This window comes from Rhinatrema bivittatum, chromosome 12 (assembly GCF_901001135.1).
Source record: "Rhinatrema bivittatum chromosome 12, aRhiBiv1.1, whole genome shotgun sequence".
Taxonomy (NCBI): Eukaryota; Metazoa; Chordata; class Amphibia; order Gymnophiona; family Rhinatrematidae; genus Rhinatrema; species Rhinatrema bivittatum.
Window position 1 is genome coordinate 71,870,972 of NC_042626.1, and position 20,027 is coordinate 71,890,998.

A 20,027-nucleotide genomic window follows, 5' to 3' on the forward strand; every position below is an offset into this window, starting at 1 on the left:
TTCAGTCACAGAGTCAAAGAGTTGACTGTGGGTGTCCGCGCGGGAGTCCAACTCATCTACCCGCTGGCCCAAAGCACACAAGTCCGCTTTCACTTCAGTGATGGAAGCTAACAATTCTGTTTTATGGGCCTTAAGATCTGCCCGTAGTTCCATGAACCAATTTCTGATCTCGGCCCTAGTCGGTAGGTCTGCGTACGAGCCCTCAGTGTTTTGGTCAGAGACATCCGCAGGCAGCTCGCACGCGCTGGCTGCAACGTCAGCATCTTCCGGGGATCGAAGGGCCTGCTCTGCTCCCGCGCTGATAATCTCCTCAGCGACTTTACTAAACGAAAATTGTTTAAGGTCCGTCGTCCGCTTACGGGAAGTCATCCTGGAAGTGTTAGCCGTCGAGGGCAGCAAGCGTGCAGCGATTTCGCCGGGCAGAAAGTGCAGATTTTGCCTTTATAAGAGCTGGGATTTGCAGGGCTCGCGGGTTAGGCAGCCATTTTGTAGCGCGGCTCAACAGCGCCCCCGGAACTATGCCCTCTTATTCCCCAGGTCTTGGAGGAATTGGGGGTTAAATTGACTCTGGAGGAATCTGATAGCGAGGGGGTGAGTCTGTTCCTGGATGGTCTTATGGGCCTCCCCGAGTTCCTTTCCCTTACCTAAGAAGATCAGGAGTTTGGCGATACTGCGGGTACCAAAGGTGGATGCTGCGGTGTTGGTGGTCACTTAAAAGATGACCAACCCGTGGCGGGGGCTGCTGTTTTTGAAGGATGTGCAGGACCGCAAGTTGACGATTCGCCTAAAGTGGATGTTTGAAGTCCTCGTGCTGAGTCTTTGGGCTGCCATCTGTGCCAGCTTGATGCAGAGGGCCTGTCTGTGTGGGTAGAGAAAGCACAGGATCCGGCTTCAACAGAAGATGGTGCCCTGTAGTCAGCTCATTTATTTATTTAGGGTTTTTATATACCGACTTTCTTGATACAGATCAAATCAACTCGGTTTACATAGAACAATAGCTAATTAACAATAACAGGTCAAACCTCAAAGAGGAGACGGAGTGGGAGCAGAAAGTAAAAAGTTACATTATAACAAGGGTGGTCAACTTGGAATTGGAAGTAAAGAGTAGGAGAACCAAGGTAGAGAAATATAAACAGGGAGAAAGGGCTTGAAGCCCACCTCTGGAGATTAACTCTAGCATTATAACTTGATTGTGACACTGTGCTAGTTTATGTAATAGTATGAGATGGTTGAAGCACAGCTAGTTGGATATTATATTGGCAGAAAATAGTCTAGGAGCCAGGAAAGGCTCGACCAAACAGCCAAGTCTTAAGTTTCTTTTTAAAAGTTATGAGGCAAGTTTCCTGTCGGAGGTCCGGGGGCAATGTATTCCAGATGGTGGGGCCTGCTGTTGAAAAAGCCCGGTCTCTGATGGTTAATCTTTGTACCATTTTGATCGGTGGAACATGAAGGGATCCCTTGTAGGCATCTCTTAAAGGTCTAGCCGAAGAGTGTAATTTAAGAGGGAGTAGCAGGTCTAGGGGAGTCTGGTGGTAGATATTTTTGTGGATGATGGTGAGAGATTTGTGGAGTATTCTAAAATTAACTGGAAGCCAATGTAGGTTTTTTAGTATTGGCGTGATGTGATCTCTTCGCTTAGTGTTGGTCAAAATTCTCGCAGCTGCATTTTGGAGCAGTTGCAGAGGTTTTAGTGTAACAGCTGGTAGACCTTGCAGGATCGAATTACAATAATCGACCTTAGAGAACAGAATTGCTTGGAGTACGGACCTGAAGTCATGGTGATATAGAAGAGGCTTGAGTTTTTTGAGCACCTGTAACTTGTAGAAGCATTCCTTTGTAGTATAATTTATAAACTTCTTTAAGTTCAGATGATTGTCGATTGTAACTCTGAGTTCTCTGGCATGAGTGATGTGGGAGGTAGCGTGTGATTGTTGTAAGTGTAGACTATTTTCAGGGGTGATAAGCAGGAGTTCTGTCTTAGCAGTATTTAGCACCAAGTTAAGGCTGGTAAGGTGGTGGTTGATAGTTTGTAGGTGAGAGTCCCATAGCTTGATTGCTGAGTCCAAGGAGCCTGTTATGGGAATCAAACTTGGACGTCGTCTGCGTGTATGTAGAATTTCAAATTTAGCAACGAGAGGAGATTGCAGAGAGGGAGGAGATAAATGTTAAATAGAGTGGGAGATAAAGAGGATCCCTGGGGGACTCCATGTGGGGAGTTGATGTGAGGAGATTCCTTGTTGTTGATTTTTACCTTATAGCCTCGATTACTGAGGAATGAGTCGAACCATTTGAAGACCGGTCCTGAGATTCCTATGTCAGCTAGCCAGTTTAATAAAATGGTATGGTTGACTGTGTCGAAGGCTGCGGAGATATCGAGGAGTGCAAGCAGGAAAGAGCGTCCTTTGTCAAAGCCCAGGTATACTTGATCTAAGAGTGATAGGAGTGATTCTGTACTATGTTCTTTCTGAAATCCATATTGTGAAGGATGAAGGATTTTATGCTCTTCCAAGTAATTTGATAGTTGATTATTTACTACTTTCTCCATGATTTTGGCTACAAACGGCAAATTGGATATTGGACGATAGTTGTTAGGATCGTCTGGGTCCAGGTTTGGTTTTTTGAGGATAGGTTTGAGGGTTGCTAGTTTGAGAGTGTCCAGGAAGATACCTTGTGAGAGCGAGCAGTTAATGATGTCTGCTAGGTATTTAGAGATGGAGCCTGGTATTAGAAGCAGTAATTTAGATGGGATTTGATCCTGTGGGTGAGTGGAGGGTTTCATTCTTTTAAGGATAGTTTCCACCTCTGTAGAATAGGTGGGCTCGAAGGCTTCCAGTGCTGCGAATGGGTAAGGGCGGTAGAGGGGATCTAAAGATGATGTGATAGGGTTGGAGGGTAATCTAGCCAAGGTGTTAGCGATTTCACTCTGGAAGAAAATGGCCAGTTCATTGGCCTTTGATTGGGCTAGGTCGTCCGAAATCGGTGCGGAAGTTGTCTTTGTGAGATCTGAAACGTAGGCGAAGAGGGCCTTTGCATCGAAAATCATATCATGGATACGGTAGGCGTAAAAGTCTCTTTTGGTTCGCAGTGTCATGGTTCTGTAATGGTGGAGAGCTGCTTTGTAGATGGCTAGGGAGTGAGGGTTGGGGGAGTTCCGCCATTTCTTTTCCTTCTGTCTCAGGCTTTGTTTTAATGTGCGAAGCTCCTTTGAGAACCATGGTTGTTTATTTTTCTGAGATGGATTGATATACTTTGATGATGGAGGGCATAGATTGTTCGCTATGGTTTCAGTGATATTTTGCCAAGAAAGTATAGCTGCATTAGGGTTCGAAAGATCCAGGTTGGGAAGTTCTTTGCTTAGGGAATTGCCGAGGGCTTCTGAAGGACAGGATTTCCTATAGTGCAGTGTGGTAGGCAGCAGGGGCGCAAGAGATCCTGTTGTCATTTTAAAAGTGGAGGTGATCATAAAGTGGTCTGACCATGGTACTGGGAGGCAAGAAGGGGATGAGAGTTGTGTGAGGTTATCATTAGTGAAGATGAGATCAAGGGTGTGACCCGCTTTATGAGTGGGTTGGGTGATGATTTGGGTGAAGCCCATGTCTGGGAGGGAGAAAGGAGAGCTTCACAGTTAGAAGATTGAGGCCTGGCGTCGATGTGTAGATTAAAGTCCCCAAGGATGATGGAGGGTGTATCCAAGGTCAAGTATTTGGCTATGATTTCCACTAAAGGAGACGCATCGAGGTCTAGCAACCCTGGGGGGGGGGGGGGGGGGCGTAAATGAGGAGGATCTGGAGAGTTTTTGATTTGAATAGGCCTACCTCCAGTTTAGATTTTGAGTTGATGGATTGTAGGGTGAGATTAAGATCTTTTTTGGCGGCTAAGAGAAGTCCTCCCCCTCTTTTCTTTTGTCTAGGAATTGAAAAGACGTCGTATATCTGGGTGGGAAGTTGATTGATTAAGACTGTATCTGTTTGCTTCAGCCAGGTCTCTGTAATTGCACAGATGTCTGGTTTGGAATCAAGCAGGTAGTCATGTAGGATGTGGGTTTTTTTGGCAATCGATTGTGCATTGAAAAGAGTTAGAGTGAATAAGGCTAGCCCAAGGAATTGGGTAAGCGGGGAGATCATGACTGGAATGAGGTTTTTATATGGTTTGAGTTGGTGTTGCAGAGGAGATTTCATCTTAGATTTCATTTAGAGGCTGGGGTGGCTTATGTAGCCGATGTGTTCTATGATTTGATTCGCATGTCAGCCAGGAGTATGGTCTCGGCGGTGGCGGCCCGCAGGCTTTTGTGGCTGTGCAATTGGTCAGCGGTCATGTGGTTGAAAGCTCAGCTGTATAATCTCCCTTTCAAAGAGAAGCTTCTCTTCAGGGAGGATTTGGATCAGCTGATGAAGGCGTTGGGGGAATCTAAGGGGAATAGGCTGCCTGAGGATAAGCACACTAGTAAGAAGGTGTTCCCGCCTCAAACCCGGTTTAGGGATTTGAGATTTCGGTCGGTAGGACCACCTTCAACGCGTTTGAAGCCAATGGGCATCCGCCACAGTCTTTTAGAGGAGGCCGTAGAGGCTCCAGGGCTGGTGGTGAAATGTCAACCCAAGGGAGCCAGGGTGTCACACTCCTGCATAGAAGCCGTAGGGGGCAGCTTGTCCGGCTTTTATGTGGAGTGAACCAGGATTACTTCAGACCATTGGGTGCTAGAAGTCATGAGAGATGGCTACGCTCTCAAATATTTGTGCCTGGTTAGGGAGGCCTTTCTAGAGTCTCGTGATCTGTAGCAGCGAGCGGGAGGCTGTGTGGACACTACAAAGGTTACTGGAACTATGTGCCATAGTGCCTGTGCTGCAGGAGGTACAAGGGCAAGTACTCCATTTACTACATGGTTCCCAAGAAGGAGGGTACCTTCTGTCCCATTTTCGACCTGCAGAAGGTGAACAGGGCCCTTTGTGTGCCGCGTTTCATATGGGGACCCTGCGCACAGTTGCAGCGGCAGTCCGCAAAGGAGAGTTCCTGGCGTCCATGAACTTGACGGAGGTGTATCTTCGTATTCCGATTTGGATGGACCATCAGAAATTTTTTCGTTTCATAGCGCTTGGTCAGCATTTTCAGTTTCGGGTCCTTCCTTTCGAACTAGTTTGGCTTTTTTTTAATGGTTTTATTTATTTTTTAGTTTTTTGTTTAATGGCTCTCCCAATTGTTTCCATTGAATGATCTCATGTTTAGTTAATGTAATTTAACCTAACTTAATGTTTAACTTAATGTTTAATGTATTCGCCCTCCCGCGACCTTTCTGTTGTACTGTAAACCGGTGTGATCTGTATTTCATACAGGAATGTCAGTATATAAGAATTCAAAATAAATAAATAGTGGCGGTGCCACGAACCTTACCAAGTTGGTGGTAGTGGTGGTGGCGGCTGCGGCCCTATGCATGGAAGGAATTCTGGTTCATCTTTATTACTTTCAAGTGCTCTGTTCCATGGCATCTACTTGGAACGCTCAGCAGGGCATAGACAGTCCACCCAGCTGTTCATATCTTTCGATGAGCAGACTGGGGGTCACAATGGGCAAACAGACCTTATCCAACTGGCTAGCAGATTGCATCTCGTTCTGCTATGTGCAGTTGGGCTTTCAGCTAGAAACCCAGGTTAAAGCTCACTCTGAGAGGGCTGTGGCGGCTTCGCTGGCTGCAGGCGCTCCTTACACACATTCACTGCCCATTACTGCTTGGACAAGGATGGTCCACAAGATGATAAATTCAGCCAATCTGTCCTGCGCAGTCTCTTCCAGACTTACACTACCTAGGGTCCTCTACTTGAGACCAGGCTGTCTCCCTACATTCCAATAGTACCTCAGTTGTTTTTTTGTGTCCGTTGGCACCTTGTTCGGTACTTGTTGGTCTTCATTGTTGTGGGAACAGCCTGGAGCTTGGTATTCACCCATCTGTGTGGACTACCATCCTGTTTGTCCTAGGAGAAAGCGCAGATGCTTACCTGTAACAGGTGTTCTCCTAGGACAGCAGGAAGTTGCTCGTATTTTTGCTATGTTATTAGACTGCAGGGGGACTTCGTGTGGACGTGCGGATAGTGGCATGTTGGGCATGCTCAGTGTGCCAGTCAAAGCTTCTAGAAACTTTGACAAACGTTTTCCATGCTGGGCTCCATCTGATGTCACCCATCTGTGAGGACTAACATCCTGCTGACCTTGGAGAATACATGTTACAGGTAAGCAACTGCGCTATCTGTGCAGTGAGTTAATACCAATGTGTCTGCTTCATTTCTTCCAGCAATCCTTGATGATGACAATTATTAACTTAGCTCAGAGCTTTGTGGGCAGCAATAACATCAACCTCCTACAACCCATTGGTCAGTTTGGTACAAGGCTGCATGGAGGGAAAGATGCGGCCAGTCCTCGATACATCTTCACCATGTTGAGGTCAGTGCTGGCTTCCTGCCTCCTGTGTGACATGAGTTTGTGATCTGGCTGAAGCCTTGAGCCGCGGGCTCATCATTTTTATGTCCTTAATAAGCCCCTGGGCTCCGTTGCTTCTCTTTCCAGCCCCCTGGCACGGTTGCTGTATCCGCCCATGGATGACAACGTACTAAAATTCCTCTATGATGACAACCAGCGTGTGGAGCCTGAGTGGTACCTCCCCATCATCCCACTGGTGCTGGTGAACGGTGCCGAGGGCATTGGCACAGGCTGGGCCTGCAAGATCCCCAACTACGACCCGCGGGAGATAGTGAACAACGTGCGCCGCATGCTGGAGGGGGAAGAGCCCTTGCCCATGGTATGATGTGGAGGGGTTGCGAAAACCTGTGGGTACTTACCGTATTTTTCGCTCCATAAGATGCACTTTTTTCCCCCCAAAAGTGGGGGGAAAATGTATGTGCGTCTTATGGAGCGAATATTAAAAAAAAAAACTAAAAATCTAACAAATGCCCCCCAACCCTCCTGACCCCCCCCCCCCCCCCCCCCCCACAAGACCTGCCAAAAGTCCCTGGTGGTCCAGCTGCGGTCCGGGAGCGATCTCCATTTTGATTACTGGCAGCCGATGGCCCTTTGCCCTTACTATGTCACAGGGGCTACCGCTGCCATTGGTCGGCCCCAGTGACATAGGGCAAAGGGCCGTCGGCGCCATTTAGCAGACAGCCCAAGCCCAGGAGATCGCTCCTGGACCACCAGGGACTTTTGGCAGGACTTGGGGGGGGTCAGGAGGGTGGGGGGTTGTAAATTAAGTTGGCAGGTCTTGGGGGGGGGGGGGGGGGTGTTAATTTAAAGGGTTGGGATGGGGGGTTTTTTGGGGGAGAGGGTTCCCAGAGAAAGATAAAAGTTTTCTGATTTGGGGAGTGGACCGAAATGGCCCTCCCCAGACCTGAAAACAAAATGGGGAGAAAAAAAGTTATGCATTCCCGTAATTTGCTCCATAAGACTCACAGACGCCAGGGGACAGAGCCGGTTTAGCACAAAAATTTTTTTTTTAAATTTTCCCCGTCTGAATCCTAGGTGTGTCTTATGGAGTGAAAAATACGGTAAATGAACACTTCCAGATTATTAGCGTGTAATTCTGGAGCCTATTCTCTTACTTGCACGAGACTCTAGCTGGGTTTGGGTAAGGAGAAATACACTGATTCCGGTCTCTCTTTGTGTTGATAGCGGATCAGTCCCTATTTAGCTTCCCAGCAGAAGTTGCCCCTTCAGGAAAGTGCATGTCATGTTAGCAACTTCTGGTGTTTTTCTTTCTCTCCTCCTCCCTCCCCCAAACATCATTCAGCTTCCCAGTTACAAGAACTTCAAGGGAATGATTCAGGACCTGGGCCCAAATCAGTACCTTATAAGCGGAGAGGTATCTGTGCTGGACACAACCACGATCGAAATCTCGGAGCTTCCCGTCAGGACTTGGACTCAGGTAAGGACAGATCCTCTTCAGTGTTGTCATGATAGGAGCAGCGCTTGGTCAGTCTTCTGCTGCCTTGGCAGGATGGAGCAGTTTCTTCTGTCCACCACTACTCCTTCAGAATTGCACTGTACTCTCTATAGGGGCAACTGTTAATTATGAAGTACTAAGAGTACTTTAAAAGACATTGATACCTAAAGGCAAAAGTTTAAACTGCATTTCCTGTATGTACCCAGATCACTCCAGACTCCTGGGTTTTGCCTCCCTGCCAGCAGATGGAGACAGAGAAAGTTTCACTGACAATGTACACAGTGCCATCTGCAATCCCTCAGTATTTCTCTGTCTCTAGCAGATGGTAGATGGTGTAAAACCGGCAGTCTGGAGAGAGAGGAAAAAAAGAAAAGATTAAGACAAAATTTCTGGTTCCCTGTACGTACCTGGATCAGTCCAGACTCCTGGGTTTTGCCTCCCCTCCAGCAGATGGAGACAGAGAAAGTTTTGACACTCTGCCATATATACCAAGGTGCCACCCACAGTCTGCCAGTATTCCTCTGTCTCCAGCAGATGGTACAGGTGCAAAGCCCACGGTCTGGTTTGATCGGTGGTTAGCCTGAGAAGTTTTTGATTGAGTAAGGATAGTAGACAGAGTTTTAGTGTAAAGTTGATTTTGGGGAAAAAAAAAATAAAAAGATTAAAGTTTGGAGTCTCAAGCCGCCCGGTGGGTTGTGAGGTCCTGAGGGGACCATCCCCTTACAGCTAGCAGGCAGCTGCTGGTAGGGGTCGAGGGCCCTAGCACCATGGACAAAGCAGCTCTGGGGGTGATACCGGAGAGTCCGGCTCACTCCCCCCAGAAGGAACTGAGGCAAAGAGGTCTGCAGTGCTGGCCCGGGGGTAACGAGACGAAAAAAAAAAAAGTTTGGTTTTTTGCCGTGCTGACTCTCCCTTCCCTTCTCCTTACTGTTGCTCCAGTTTGTAAGTTTCGCTGCTCCGGGGGGGTTGCTTTTATTTTGTTCAGACAGCTGTCGTGTCTCTGTCCTCTGCATGCTGCGCGTGTGGCTCAGCGCGCGACTTTCGCAAGATGGACTCTGCTCCGTTTTGCCCGGGAAGGTCGACAGTTGACTCTCATGGCTTCCTCGAGGCCTCCTGCATCTGTTGGCCTTGGCTGTTCCGTTCCTGTGGAGTGCGGGAATGGCAGCCATTTTGAGCACAGGCAGGGGAGCCGTGAGAGGGGAGGGGATTTCTCCTCCCGATTTATCCCTGCAATAGCTCTGCTGCGGGGGGAGCAGATGAGGCAGACCAAGACTCCACTGGTACAGATGATGGCCCTGAGGGAGCTGTGGATTCCTCCTCTTCCTCTTCTTTTTATCAGATTTTGATTTACTGATGCATAAGGCTTTTAAAGCCGTGGAGGAGAGTGTACCTTCCAGTACTCCCCATAAAGTGGCTCGCAAGCGGGCTAGATCTAAGGCGAGCCGGGGCGCAGATAAGGTGGGTCCCGGTCCGGCTAAGGTGCTCTGGCAGTTAAGAACTGGGGGCCATCAGACGGATATGGATACCTCAGAGGATCAGGATGCGCAGTCCAAGCCCCCGATGGGGGTGGATGGAGATCTGGACCAGCAAGCAGACGTGGTCCGTAGCGATTAGGTCACGGAGGGGGACGACCCGAAGTGGTCTGTCTCTTCAGAAGAGAGGAACTGGGGCCGCTCATCCCCTTTATTTTGGGGGAGTTGGGCTTCAAGTGCCGCCCGAAGCAGCTAAACAAGGGATGATGGATCCTGTTTTATTGGGCCTGAGGGGCCCTACTACTTCATTTCTGTTTCATTTCTCTGCCACGGATTTACTATTCCGGGAATGGGATACCCCAGACCTGGGGTTGAAGGTGAGTAAGGCAATGGACAAGCTATATCCTCTGCCAGAGGAAGTTTTGGAGCTGTCACGAGTTCCCAAGGTGAATACTGCGGTGTCGGCGGTCACCAAGAAAACCACTATCCCGGTCACCGGGGCGACGGCCCTCAAAGACCTCCAGGATAGAAAATTGGAGCTTCAGCTCAAGAAGATTTTTGAAGTGTCCGCGTTGGCAGTGCAGGCCGCCATGTGCAGTAATTCTGCTTTACGGGCGGGCCTATGCTGCAGGCCAATGAAGACCTTTCGGATGGTGAGGCTCTCCAAGCGGGCCGATTGGAAGCGGTGGTCGCTTACAGTGCGGATGCGCTTCATGATCTGTTGTGGGCTTCGGCCAGATCCATGGTTTCCACCGTGTCGGCGCGCAGGCTCCTGTGGTTGAGAAATTGGTCAGCGGATGTTTCGTCCAAAGCACAGCTCGGCTCTATGCCTTTTAAGGGTAAACTGCTTTTTGGCATACAGTTGGAGGACTTTATTCAGTCTCTGGGAGAGAGAATACTGTGCACTGATTGCCGGAGGATCGGTCCAGGTCAAGGGGCTCCTTTTCGTCGAGGTCTTGCTTTCGTGGAAATCGGAAGTTTCGTCCGGCCAGATCTTCAGGTCCTGCCTTACAACCAGGGGCTAACCAACAGCAGTCCTGGCCTCAGTCCTTTCGGGGACACCGGTTAGTGAGACCTGGAACTTCCCAATCTGCCCCTGGAGCCAAATCCTCACAATGAGATGAGGCTGGGCCGTTCTTCGGAGGCCGTCGTGGGGGGCAGACTGTCCCTGTTTTACGAGGAATGGGCCAAGCTGAAATCTGACCAGTGGGTCCTCACAATAAGACATGGTTACGCATTAGATTTTGTACACCGCCCTCGGGACATGTTTCTGATGTCTCTGTGTGCATACACGGAAAAACGTCAAGCGACCAAAATAAGGGGAATGGAACAACTCCCCTATCAGGAAAGACTAAAGAGGTTAGGAATTTTCAACTTGAAGAGACGGCTGACGGGGGATATGATAGAGGTGTTTAAAATCATGAGAGGTCTAGAACGGGTAGATGTGAATCTGTTATTTACTCTTTCGGATAATAGACTAGGGGGCACTCCATGAAGTTAGCATGTGACACATTTAAAACTAATAGGAGAAAGTTCTTTTTCGCTCAACGCACAATTAAACTCTGGAATTTGTTGCCAGAGGATGTGGTTAGTGCAGTTGGTATAGCTGTGTTTAAAAAAGGATTGGATAAGTTCTTGGAGGAGAAGTCCATTACCTGCTATTAAGTTGGCTTGGAAAATAGCCACTGCTATTACTAGCAACAGTAACATGGAATAGACCTAGTTTTTGGGTACTTGCCAGGTTCTTATGGCCTGGATTGGCCACTGTTGGAAACAGGATGCTGGGCTTGATGGACCCTTGGTCTGACCCTGTATGGTATGTTGTTCTTAGTGGACAGCACGTTGCGACGCCTTCTAGTCCTGGGAGCCATTACCTCCGTTCCATAGGGAGAACAGAGGTAAGGCCGATATTCCATCTATTTCGTGGTGCCCAAAAAAGAGGGGGCTTTCCGGCCCATTCTGGATTTAAAAAGTCAACAGATGCCTTTGTGTGTCTCGCTTCCGCATGGAGACTCTCTGCGGTCTGTTATTGCCTCCGTAAGAAAGGGCGAGTTTCTGGCATCGCTGGACCTGACTGAGGCATACCTACATATCGGCATACGGAAGGCTCACCAGCGGTATCTAAGGTTTTTCATCCTCGGGCACCATTACCAGTTTTGGGCTCTGCCTTTCGGACTTGCCACCGCTCCCAGGACTTTTACCAAGATAATGGTGGTGGTAGCAGCACAACTTCGCTGGGAAGGATTGTTAGTACATCCATATCTCGACGACTGGTTGATTCGAGCCAAATCAGAGGAGCTTTGTCAGGTGGCGGTACGCAGGGTGCTACAACTTTTGAGATCGCTCGGATGGGTGATCAACTTGGCCAAGAGTCACCTCATTCCCTCTCAGACCTTGGAATTTCTGGGGGCTCTATTCGACACGCAGCAAGGGGAAGTTTTCCTGACGGCGGACCGCACTGCCAAGCTACAGGGTCAGGCTCGGGCCCTCCTGGCCAAACATCTTCCCAGAGTGTGGGATTACTTGAGGGTCTTGGGATCCATGACGTTCACTCTGGAGCTTGTGCCGTGGGCCTTTGTGCATATGTGCCCTTTACAGTCTGCATTGCTGTCCAGGTGGAGTCCAGTTTCCGAACAGTTTCAGCTACCACTGCCGCTTCTGAAGTAGACGTGGTTCAGTCTCGAATGGTGGCTCTACTCGAGCAATTTACTACAGGGAGTTTCCCTGATGATACCCGAGTGGACAATAGTGATGACGGACACCCGCCTCTCCGGTTGGGGAGCAGTATCTCTACAGAAATCGGTACAGGGACTGTGGTTTCTACAGGAATCTCAGTGGTCCATCAATCGCCTAGAGATCAGAGCGGTTTTTTCTAGCCTTACAAGCGTTCCTTCCTCTGGTTCAGGGGAAATCTGCCCGGGTCCTGTCCGACAATGCTACCACAGTGGCGTATATCAATCACCAGGGAGGGGACCAAAAGTCAGCCAGTAGTGGAGGAAGCTCACAGGCTGATATGCTGGGCAGAACAGCACTTGTCCCGTATCGTGGCATCTCACATAGCGGGTGTCGAAAACGTGCAGGCGGATTTTCTCAGTCGGAACCGCCTTGATCCCGGAGAGTGGGAGCTGTCAGACGAGGCTTTTTGGTTCATTTGTGACAAGTGGGGCACTCCCTATCAGGACCTGATGGTGACCTTCAAGAATGCCAAGACTCCGCAGTTCTTCAGCAGGCGCAGGGAGAGAGGCGCCGAGGGCGTGGATGCTCTGGTGCTCCCCTGGCCGACCGACATGTTGCTTTATGCGTTTCCCCCGTCTCCTCTCATCGGGAAGATACTCCGTCGCATAGAACTTCACCCGGCGGAAGTGATTTTGGTAGCTCCAGAGTGGCCAAGGCGTCCATGGTTTGCAGATCTGATCAACCTAGCCGTGTCTGGTCCACTGTGTCTATGGGACGTACCGCTTCTTCATCCAGGCCCCGTCTGTTTGGAAGAGGCGGATCGCTCTTGTCTAGCAGCATGGCTTTTGAGAGGCATAGTTTGAAAAGCAAAGGTTATTCGGATGTGGTGGTCACTACCCTTTTAAGATTGCGCAAGTCTCCGTCTTTAACTTGCGCCAGGGTATGGAAGGTCTTTGAAGCCTGGTGCATTGAACGGGAGGTTGACCCGCTTCGAGCGTCTCTAGCTGATATTTTGTGTTTTCTACAAGCTGGCCTAGCAAAGGGTTTGTCATGCAATTCCCTGAAGGTCCAGGTGGCTGCTCTTGGTTGTTTTCGAGGTTCCATTCACGGACTGTGCTTGGCGACGCATCCAGATGTGGCACGTTTCCTTCGAGGAGTAAAGCATTTGCGACCCCTGGTTCGACCACCTTATCCTTCATTGAGTCTGAACTTAGTTCTTACAGCTTTGTGTGGTCCGCCCTTTGAGCCTTTAAAAAGGACAATCTTGAAAGATCTTACATTGAAGGTGGTGTTTCGGGTAGCTGTTTCATTGTCTGTGAGGGTATCAGAGCTTCAGGCGTTACCTTGTAGGGAACCATTCCAGCGGATTTCTGAGTTGGGAGTTTCCTTATGTACGGTTCCGTCCTTTCTTCCAAAGGTGGTTTCTTCCTTTCACCTGAATCAGTCGGTGGAGCTTCCATCGTTTATAGATGTAGATTGGACGGATCCCCTCGCAAGAGATTTGAAAAAATTGGATGTGCGTAGGGCACTATTGCAGTACCTGGAGGTTACGAACACCTTTCAGTTGTCGAACCATCTTTTCATCCTGTAGAGTAGTCCAGAGAGAGGCAATATGGCTTCTAAGACCACGATGGCTCGCTGGCTGAAGGAGGCTTATTTGATGTGGGGGAAGCCCTCGCCAGTGGATGTTCGGGCGCATTCTACTAGAGCACAAGCAGCGTCCTGGGCGGAATGCCAACACAAGTCACCTCATGAGATTTGTAGAGCGGCTACGTGGAAGTCTTTACACACATTTGCGAGACATTACCGGCTGGATGTCCAAGCTCCAGATTCCGGGGGATTTGGAGAAGGAGTGCTCCGAGCAGGCCTCTCCGGGTCCCACCTTAGATTAGGCAGCTCTGGTACATCCCAGGAGTCTGGACTGATGGGTACATACAGGGAAAGGAAAATTGGGTCTCACCTGATAATTTCCGTTCCTGTAGTACCATGGATCAGTCCAGAGTCCCACCTGTTGTAAGCATCAAGGCAATGGAGAGTTCCCTCAGTCAATGTTTGTTTAGTTTGGGTCTGAAGATCAAAATTTCACCCTGTTAACAGGTTTGGGTCACAGTTGGGGTTAGTGATGTGGTTTTTGAGTTTAAGGTTCCTGTATATAGTTAGTTTGGTTGAACCATTCTGCTTTGACATTGAGTAATACTGACAGACTGTGGGTGGCACAATGGTATATATGGCAGAGTCTGTCAAAACTTTCTCTGTCTCCATCTGCTGGAGGGGAGGCAAAACCCAGGAGTCTGGACTGATCCGTGGTACTACAGGAACGAAAATTATCAGGTAAGACCCAATTTTCCTATACTTCCATGGGCTCTTGAGGTCCTGGTTGGGCCCCCTCCCCCCTGGTTTGAGGTGGACGAGCCCAGGCCCTTCTGATAGCAGTGGAACCTGCAGTTCCCTGTACGTACCAGGATCAGTCCAGACTGCTGGGTTATGCCTCCCCTCCAGCAGATGGAGTCAGAGAGAAAACTGAAAGCACCCCCTAGATATACTGGTGTGCCACCTGCCATCCTTCAGTATTTCCTCTGACTCCAGCAGATTGAGAGGCATAACCTGCAGTCCTGTCTGTTCAGATGGAGACAGAGAAAAACTTCAAGAGAACCCCCTCTTAACTGGGTGTAGCACCTGCTTCTCAGTATTTCTGTCTCCAGCAGATGGAGGTGGTGCAAAACCTGCGCCTCTGACAGTTAGGTTTTCCTATTTCTGCGGCGTTAGGTTTTATATGTGTTAGGTTTTCCTTGTGTGTGTGTGTGTATGTATATATATATATATATATATAATTTTATTTATTTTTTTTTTACAAGGAAAACCTAACAAAGCAACCAAATAAGCTTCAATGAAGGAGTAGGCGGGTCCTGGTGGGACCATCCCCTCTGGTAGCAGGCTTTCAGGAACAAGGGTTGGTGACCCATAATTGCTCCCCTCTTGTAGGTGGCGCCGGGGGTGATACCGGTGGTCCAGTCCCTCCTCTGGATCCACAAAGAAGGGGGAGGGGGGGAACTCCCTGGCTGGTACTTTTTTTTTTTTTTTTTTTTTTTTTTTAATTTAAATACTGTAAGGATTTCTGGCAGTAGACCCTTTGCTTCCCGGCACAGGTTGCTCATCGCAGCCAGGCTCTGAACAAGCGGTTGACCGTGTTTCAGGCTCCAGGTTTCTTTTCCCTCCCGCTTCTCTGGTCGGTGCCCCCCTGCGCACGTGCACTCCTCTTGTACCACGGCCATGCCACGTGGGACCTGATGTTCTGCCTGCAGGGAGACCTGTTTCCGGTTGTCCTGCGCCAGGCTTTGTATTCGCTGCCTCCCCAGAGGGGGAGGGCTTCTCAGGGGTGGCGGGGGCGAAGGTAGGCAAAGCCCGCAGTGCGGGCAATCGGACTCAAGGCCGATCCGTTCCTGCTAAGTGCTGGAACGGTGGCCATTTTGGAGTCGTTTGGCGCAGCGGGGGGAGGGCGATCTTCAGTCGAATTCAGGACGAGTTACCTGATTGTTTGGAGGAGGAGTCTGATCCCCTGGAGGGGGGGGGGGTTCTAGGGGCCCAATTGGTTTTACAGCTGACTCCATGCTTTTAATGCACGAAGCTATCTTGCCAGTCAGGCCCGCCCGAGTGCCCTCCTGCAGCGCAGTCTACCCGAAAGCCCACCTGCAAAGGTCCCCAAGAGACAGGAGCCACAGGGGGCCATTAGAATTTGCAAGATCAGGGGGCCTTCGTCTCGGAGTGATGCTGGTGACCCCCCTCCCCCTTTTTCGGTTCGTCTGACCTCAACACCTGCTGCTTATGATTCCATTGCGGACCCTTCTCTCCTTAGTGGGGATCAGGGCGAAGAGCTGGAAGAGTTGCTTCCTGTTGATGGCGATGATCTGAAAGTTGTGCATTTATTTCAGAGGGAGGAGCTAGACCCTCTGATTCCGAATATCCTAGTGGAGCTGGGCATTGCAGTCCCCCAGGATAATTTGGACTAGGACACGGTGGACCCTGTCATGGCTGGCTTATGAGGTCTGGCCAAGACCTTTCCTTTCCGCCATATGATGCAACAGCTTATGGTCGGGGAGTGGGATACTCCTGAGACTGGCTTGAGTCAGCCTGGGCTATAGACAAGCTCTGTCCCTTGCCAGAGGAGACTCTGGAACTTTTGAAGGGTGCCGAAGGTGGACCATCCCGGTCGCGGCGGCCCTTAAAGACCTACAGGATTGGAAGCTCGAGGCAAGTCTCCGATGGGTGCAGCAGCTGTTGAGTGCCAGGGATCTCCCACATCAGGAGTCTGCGCAGGCCGAGTGCTTTGAAGCGGCGGTGTCCTATGGAGGAGACTCTCTGTATGATCACCTTTGCACTTCCTCCCCAGCCGATGGTGTCAGCAGTCTCAGCAGGATGGCTTTTCTGACTTTGCAATTGGTTGGTGGATGTGTCCTCCACAGCTCAGCTCAGTGTGGTGGCTTTTAAGGGCAAGTTTCTCTTTGGTGAAGACTTGGAGCAGCTGATCAAATTTCTCAAACTACCGGAGGACAAGTCTAAGAGGGTTAGGGGTTTTCTCCCCACCCGCTCTCATTTTAAGGGGCAAAGGCATTTCAGCCAGAGCAGGACACCGGGAGCAGCCCAGCGACAGCCCTCGGGGAGGCCTCAATCCTGGTCTCCATCCTTTCATGGACATAGAACAAGCCAAAGTGGGGCCAGTCAGGGGTCCCTTAGGTCCAAGTTCTCTCAATGAAATACATTCGACCTGTTCCTCTATTCTAGTGTTCCCTGTACGTACCTGGATCAGTCCAGACAGTGGGTTATGTCCCCAATCCAGCAGATGGAGTCAGCCCAAAGCTTCGAGGGGGCGTCACCATAAATACTACTACCCCCTTTGCAGGAGTTCAGTATCTTCTGACTCCAGCAGATGCGAGTAGTGGAATCTGGGCTTGCTCCCGATTCTCTTTTTCCTTGGTTCTTTTGCTTCCCTTGGTTGGAGGCTTTATTGTTTGTAGGTTTGTTTGGTTGGATCAAGTTGTGTTACCAAAAAAAAAAAATAAAAAATAATTAAGTTAATTGATTGATTGGGGAGGCGTGGCTTCTGTATTGTTCTCTGTCTCTCCCTTTCTCTATTTACCGGCGCTGTCCGTGACTGCTGCGGGGTAAGTGTGATTTTCTTCTTCTTCCCTTGCAGCTAGGTTACACGCGGCTGCCGGTGCTCCGGCCTCCTCGCGTCTTCACCCTCTCCCGCGGCCATTTTGCGGCTCCACGTGGGCTGCACCGGGGAGAGGGCTGCTCCTCACCGGCGGGTCGTGCGGCCAGGAAGGCCCCCCCGCGGCGCCGTTTCTGTCTTCGGCGGGTAGCGCAGGCCACCCGGGCCCCCCCGCAGCGGCGATCCGTTTCGCGGCCCCCCCCCCGGGTTTTTCAAGGCGTTATCGGCTGTCGGGGGCTGTTTCCCCTGCGCTCCAGATGCCGCGGCCGGCGCGTTGCTCGGCCTGTGGGGAACCTGGATCGCGCGTTTCAAGGGAGGGAATTTGTGCTCGGTGCCTTCCCGGAGGAGAAGGCACCTCTCGGTCCCTCACGCATCGGGCCTCCATGACAGCCTTACCCGGGCGGCGCGGGCTGGCCCCTCCCCCATTCCTGGCGGGAACGGCGGCCATCTTACATACGCTGCGTCCTGAAGGAGCCCAGGCAGCGCAGGGGGACGAGGTGGCTTCAGAGGGCTCTCCCCCGAGGTTAGTACCGGAGACAGACCCGGAGGAAGGCCCGCGGGGGCAGGGTCCCTCGGGGCCCCCACCCGCGGAGGCCCCCCCGACTAGGCCGGGGTTTTCGCCGGAGTTCATACGGCTGATGCATACAGCCTACCTGCAGGACCTGGCTGCGCCCGCGGATCCGCCACCACCCAAGCTCCCGCGACCTTCGTCCGCCTATCCGGCCCCCCCCGCCCCGGCGGGTGTGGGGGCCCCACAGCTCCCCAGCCAACCACGGCTCCCCGTGGGCTCGGGGGGGCCTGGGTCGCCACCAGCCTCCCCTGGGTCGGACCCCGCGGCAGCGGGCCAAGGGGACTCCACTTCAGAGGGTGAGGACCCACGCACCCTGCGCCTCTTCCAGCGGGACGAGCTGGATGACCTGATCCCACAGATCATTCAGGGATTGGACCTTGATCCCCCGCCGGACCCGCCAGCTCCCGTCGCGCCTGCTGTAGTCACCTCCTCGAAGAAGGGAGACCCGGTGCTGGCAGCCCTTCGCCCGAGGGCTCGGGCTTTTCCCATTCATGAGTCGTTCCTGCAGTTGCTCACCAGGGAATGGGATGCCCCGGAAGCCGCTCTGAAGGGTAGCCGCGCCATGGAACGGCTATATCCGCTGCCGGAAGATTTTCTGGATCTCATCAAGGTACCCAGAGTGGACTCCGCGGTGTCAGCGGTCACGAAGAGGACGACCATTCCGGTGACAGGTGGAGCAGCGTTAAGGGATACGCAGGATCGCAAGTTGGAAGTCTTCCTCAAGCGGGTCTTCGAGGTCTCCGCAGTGGGGCTGCGGGCTGCGATGTGCAGCTTGCTTGCCCAGCGAGCCAGTCTTCTCTGGGTGCAGCTACTGCTCACGTCTCAGGTGTTGCCACCCGAAGAAGCCGCCCAGGCGGATAGACTGGAAGCTGCGGTGGCGTACGGGGCAGACGCTTCCTATGATCTGTTTCGGGTTCTTGCCCGCTCCATGGCCTCGGTGGTGGCGGCACGTCGACTTCTATGGCTCCGCAACTGGGCGGCGGACACGTCCTCCAAGTCAAGTCTGGGTTCCCTGCCATTCAGGGGTAAGTTCCTGTTCGGCGAGGATCTGGACCAGATTATCAAGTCTCTGGGGGAAAACGCGGTCCATCGCCTGCCGGAAGACAGATATCGCTCCAGCAGGGCGTTTTCGTCCTCCCGGACCAGAGCCAGAGCGCAAAGGCGCTATAGGAGTTATAGGCCGGCGGCGGCTCGGACCTCTGCCCCCAGGTCTCAGCCCTGGTCTCGCTCCTTTCGCGGGCGCCGCCCTGCGCGCCCCGCTTCCACGGCAGGACAACCTTCGCCCAAGTCCTCTCAATGATGTTCAGCTCGCCCACTCCGCCGTCCCCAAGATTGGGGGGCGGCTGGCGTTCTTTTACGAGGAGTGGGCACGGATCACCTCGGATCAGTGGGTCTTGGACACCATAGGACGCGGCTACGCTTTGGAACTTGTCCGCGCTCCGAAGGGTCGATTCATCTTCTCGCCCTGCGGCTCGGCCATCAAGCGAGAGGCGGTGCAGGCGACGCTGGACAGACTGTGGGAGATAGGCGCCATTGTGCCCGTACCCTCCGGAGAGGTGGGCTCGGGCCACTATTCCATTTACTTCGTGGTACCAAAGAAAGACGGCTCCTTCCGCCCCATACTGGACTTGAAGGAAGTCAACAAATCCCTCAGAGTGATCCGGTTCCGCATGGAAACGCTGCGTTCAGTGATCGCAGCGGTACACCGAGGGGAGTTTTTGGCCTCCTTGGATCTGACGGAGGCCTACCTTCATATCCCCATTCGCCAAGAACACCATTGCCTTCTCCGGTTCAAGATTCTGGACCAGCATTTCCAATTCGTGGCGCTTCCGTTCGGCCTAGCAACGGCCCCACGTACCTTCACCAAGATTATGGTAGTTGTGGCGGCTGCCCTTCGGAAGGAGGGTATTCTAGTTCATCCTTACTTGGACGACTGGCTCATACGGGCGAAGTCCTTCCGGCATGGCCAGGTGGCAGTGGCCAGGGTGATAGAGTTTCTGCAGTCCCTGGGATGGGTGGTGAACTTCTCCAAGAGCTCCCTCGTGCCTTCGCAGCGCTTGGATTTCTTGGGGGCGACCTTCGACACCCGTCTGGGGGCGGTTTTTCTGCGGCAGGACAAGGCGCACGCCCTGCGGGAGCACATACAGCGGTTCTCTGCATTACCAGCGCCCACTTCCT

The 20,027-nt window shown here is 51.7% G+C and overlaps 1 protein-coding gene across 1 annotated transcript in view; it reads left to right on the forward strand.

Moving 5' to 3' along the window:
• The window catches only part of TOP2A (DNA topoisomerase II alpha), a 249,024-nt gene that overhangs the window by 98,578 nt on the left and 130,419 nt on the right, over positions 1-20,027 (forward strand). Inside the window, exons 20-22 of the mRNA XM_029572748.1 lie at positions 6,281-6,429; positions 6,553-6,784; positions 7,769-7,903. Coding sequence (XP_029428608.1) covers positions 6,281-6,429; positions 6,553-6,784; positions 7,769-7,903 — 516 coding nt within the window. The remainder of the gene's footprint in view (positions 1-6,280; positions 6,430-6,552; positions 6,785-7,768; positions 7,904-20,027) is intronic.